Source organism: Corvus brachyrhynchos, unplaced genomic scaffold (assembly GCF_000691975.1).
Source record: "Corvus brachyrhynchos isolate BGI_N302 unplaced genomic scaffold, ASM69197v1 scaffold3, whole genome shotgun sequence".
Classification (NCBI taxonomy): Eukaryota; Metazoa; Chordata; class Aves; order Passeriformes; family Corvidae; genus Corvus; species Corvus brachyrhynchos.
The window spans coordinates 12,823,314-12,827,951 of NW_008237619.1; the positions used below are offsets into that span (position 1 = coordinate 12,823,314).

At 42.2% G+C, this 4,638-nt stretch overlaps 1 protein-coding gene across 1 annotated transcript in view; it reads right to left on the reverse strand.

Moving 5' to 3' along the window:
- The window catches only part of MAN1A2 (mannosidase alpha class 1A member 2), a 138,714-nt gene extending 136,487 nt beyond the window's left edge, over nucleotides 1–2,227 (reverse strand). Inside the window, exon 1 of the mRNA XM_017731655.1 lies at nucleotides 2,181–2,227. Within this exon, the coding sequence (XP_017587144.1) occupies nucleotides 2,181–2,227 (47 nt within the window). The remainder of the gene's footprint in view (nucleotides 1–2,180) is intronic.
- Between the last annotated feature and the right edge of the window lie 2,411 nt (nucleotides 2,228–4,638).

A 4,638-nucleotide genomic window follows, 5' to 3' on the forward strand; every position in this document is an offset into this window, starting at 1 on the left:
ACAGAGATGCTGAGGGGTTGGAGCATCTCTCGTACGAGGAGAGACTGCGGGAGCTGGGCCTGTTTAGTCTAGAGAAGAGAAGACTGAGGCGGGATCTCATTAACGCTCATAAATATCTCAAGGGTGGGCGCCAAGAGGACGGTGCCAGACTCCTTCCTGTGGTGCCCGGCGATAGGGCGAGGAGCAGTGGCCATAAACTAAAACACACGAAGTTTCACCAAAACGGGAGGAAGAACTATTCACTGAGGGTGGCAGAGCATTGGAACAGGCTGTCTAGACTCTCCCTATCTGGAGACGTAGAAAACCCACCTGGACACATTCCTGCCCTATTATTTGCACCTAGTAACCTGCTCCAGGTGACTGTGCCTCGGCAGGGGGCTTGGACTAGAGATCTCCATGAAATCATCCTGGGCACCCCGTATGATAGGGTCCCATGTACATGAGCTTAACGTAAAAGCAAAAAGAATGGTAAAGGAAAGGCCTGGTCGAGGAAGCTGCCGGAACCAGTTTCAGTGGAGGTCACAGAACAAAAGCAGGTCCATAAGTTTGGGACACAAATTGCACCTACAGCTTTTTTCTTCAAAGTGAAGTGTTTTCCACGTTTTAAAGGTTTAACAACACTGGAGGCTGAGGTACTCCCAGATGGCAGAAAGCAGAGTCTGCTTAGTGACGCTGGCAGCCAAATCTGAATTGCAGACAAGGAAGCATAAAGGCAGGGGAGAGAACAGGTCAGCTCAGCCTGCTGAAGTAAGGCTGACTGGGCTGGAGAGGACTTCCCAGGTGCAAGGCAGCATCCCTAGGTTGGGGTAGGAGTGGTAGGATGAGAACTGAACTGAAGCACAGGTAGCGAATACACAAAGAAAGTGAGGGAGAAAGCATCAAGGCACATGTCCTGCAGGTAGAGCAGACACACAGCTAAGAGCAGCTTCCACTACCAGAAATGCTGCCAATGGCCCTGCGTGGGGTGCCCTTGATCCCTGTCACAGCAGCTGGAATCTGAGTAATGCAGGATTGATAACAGCAATACCAGGCATTTAGGTTTGTTCTCAGGCTTATACTTTGCTTTACATGTTTTGAATTTGTGGCCTGTGGAAAAAGAAGTCCAAGTCCAACTGGACATGTTGAATTAATAAAGGTTATTCCTCAGCTTCTGGTCTGAGTGTGGTTTACTATGAAAATTAACCCCTCAAGAAAGGTTACTTTGGGAGGTTTCCAGGGAAGGAAAGCAGCTGAGCTAACAAAAAATACTCTGACAGTCAACAGAGTGGTACAGGTGTGGGTGTGTTAAAAAAAAAATCCAGATTAATGAACACTTAAGGCCAATCAAGTTAGTTGAAGTTAACTGCTCATGGTAAAGGAGACCTTGGCAAGATTAACTTTTCAGCTTTGATCACTCCTTATGTCCTCACAACCAAGCTATGAATCCCACCTTGCTAGATCTTATTGCATAACATATCAGAGATGTTGGCCTTTCCCAACTCTCCACCCAGCTAAACTCTTCCATCAACTTATTTTGCTTCCTCCTCTCGGTTTTCTACAAAGAGGACCCATGACAATGCTGTGCAGCAGACAGCTGGGCCCTGCTCAGTAATCTTGCACTAGTGAAAAGCAGAATAAAGTGAGAAACTGCCGTGAGGTAATAAAACCCAAAAAGCCAGTGTGGGACAGAAATACCAAAGAGAGGACATGTACAAAAAGAGCTGTATTATCAATGATACTACAATGCATTCCAATCAGTGCAGCAACTAAACCCAACATTTAATGTTAGAACAGGATCAACATGCTTCAACTGGTCTGCTGGCCATTCCAACTGTCTTCTGGTTTTGGTCTGGTAAAGCAAACTGTCTTCAAATCTGTTCATGTCTTCACTTGTTAAATTGCTTTTACACACAGTCTGGAAAACAAAGATCAGTCCATGAAGGCTTTTGTTCTTCAGTCTTTTTGTCCTTTGCTTCACTCTTCTCTGCCAACTGCTGTTTTTTTCCTTTCCTTTAAAAGACTGAGTAGAAGCTTCCAATTTCTTTATAAAATGTTTCTTTGTGTTTAGCTTATTGGAAGAAAGTGACATTTCTGTAGGTTTTTTAGTTTACGATGACCTTTCCAAATTCTAAAGCATCTGTGTCTAAACCATGATGAAGTTTTGTATTTCTACAATTTTGCGCTTGTTTCAACTTCCTCACTTTTTACCAAAGTCTAATAGTAATTTTTCAATCTTTGGTTCTGTCATACTGGGTAATATGCATATCCCTGTAAGTTTGCCAGTGATTTTCCATGCTGCAGTGTTGTTACCCTGTAGATGAACAACATTAAATATAGAACTGTATTGAATTAGTTGGGGTTTATGAACCTGTGCTACACTATATAGATTTTGCATCTATTAGTGTTTTATCACAGATGCCCGGAACCCTCTCTGAAGTGTCCCAAGCTGAAACCTAAAAGTTTTCACAAGAGCCAGGAATTTCCTGTACTCACTGCCTTGACTTTGATCAATTGCTAATGTAACTGGGAACTTGAGGTCCAAAAGTGCTTGATCATCAGTACTAAAGTCACTGCATTTCCACAAGCCAACATTTCTGGAAAGCTATTAGGGCAGTTCACATTTTTCAAAGGTACACAAAGTAAGTCTTATAGAAGTACAGATCCATATCAATGTACTATTTCTTTCTTCTTGAAACTGCAGTGATCCTTTCTAGCATCACAATTTGAGCATACAGTCTGGATTCATTATTTGCAAAGCTTCTTCTTCAGTTTTCTCCCCAAAACTGTCCAGTCTTTCCAGGTTCCATGGAAAGTCCGATGTAGCTTGAAATAACATTCATATTCTCTTGGACTCAATGGTGACTGGGGTCCCAAGAGCACATTCTTTATGAAATCTAGTCTCTGCTGTGACTAGACTCACTAGTGCCTCCTGTGACTGTCTTTATGTGTCTCCCCCTATCCCTCCAATCATAGCTTCTCTAGAAAAGACTTTACTCTCAGCCAAGCTTTGCTACAAACTTTTGGTCTTTGCCCCATTGCCCTGCTCTCTATATTCTCCTCCCTGCGTTGCTGGATGTATGTAAACATACATTTTACTATTATTTCTATCAAAATAATAATCACAATTATTTGCAATTCAGATCCCATTTTGTTCCAAGCAACCCTGACCCTATAACTTTATGAGGAAGACTAGCCTTGTTCATCCTTGATGTCACTATAGCAGGATGATTAATACTGTCCTAATCTCATTCTCCTCCTTCCATTTTCAATCAAGGTGAGAACACAATCTCCTCTTAATTCAGGCCTATATCCCACGCAAGGTCTTCTGCTCTGAATTCTCCTTACGTCCTCACATCCAAGTTCTGAGTCACTCCTTGCCGAGTTTTTTCTGTGTAACATATCAAAGATATGAACTTTCTGATCCATCATCTCAGCCAAACTATTCCACCTAGCCATTGTCATGCTTCCTTGTCTCTGGTTCTCAAAAAGGCAGTATTGCACTTTTCATGGCTGTTCAGAGTGCTTCTGGAAAGGCATTTTCTTTGTGAGTGATTGCCTTTGCTGTGTCACTTCAAGCTTTGCATCTTCCCAATCTTTCCTGACATGCCTTCCCCCTCTCCTAGCATTTCTGATTCACTAAGACACCAGCTCCTCCTACACCCAGTTGGCCCATAATATCAGCCTCCAGCACCTATTTATTAATGTTTCAAGTACTTCCATGCTTTCTTCTGTGCTTCCCTAAGGCATGAAAGGACTTGCACATCAAAAAGAAATTTGGGAGCCATGAAAGTGTATTAGACTACACCAGAAAATTTGCAGCTATGAAAACTGAGCTTACTCATGGCAACTTCTCTACAGAGACACAAAATGGGCATAAATATCAGATTGTAAAGGAAAATGTGGTACCTATGAGTGTGTATTGGGATCAGCAGCAGCAAAGCCATTCTTTGTCTTAAAAGTGAAATTAAGTTTTGCAGGGATGGTCAGAAAAAAGAACCAAGAGCTGCACAACTTCAAGACCTTGAAACCAAATAGTTGCCTGTAGTGCGCACTGGGAAGACCATTCCTGAATTATTGCAGCTTGTTAAATGCATGGAAGAGATTGTCTAACAAGTTAAATATATCATCTGCTTAGTGGTCTGAGTTTGATATGGTGGGACTTGATAGCTGAGGTTGTCCCTGGAAATAAAAACCAAGCTGATCATTCAGATGAACACAAATCTCACACATTTGATGTTCAACATCTGTCGCGGGTTCAGTTTGTAACCGGGCAGAAACACCAATTTAGTGTAGTGGTTTGGTCTAAAATACTCATTACTGTTTATCTTCTGTGAGATAAGAATTAGGAGAAATGCAAAGCAGGCACCAAACTTGAAAGAATATAAAGAAGTTTATTAACAGACCTAAAAGAGGGGAAAAAAAAAATTATACCACCTTCAGAACTCTCCTCCTCCCCCCACCTTCCTCCCTTCTCCCACTGACAATATAAAAAGACAACCCTTAAGATGTTCAGCCTGTTACCACTTCCATAATAACCTTGTTCAGTCCATTTAGAAAGAGAAGTCTCTTCTTGCTCATGCTATGAAAACATTATCACAACGAGACAGCCGCCCACTTCCAAATATTGTTCAGTCCATTTAGGAAGAGGAGTCTCTCTGC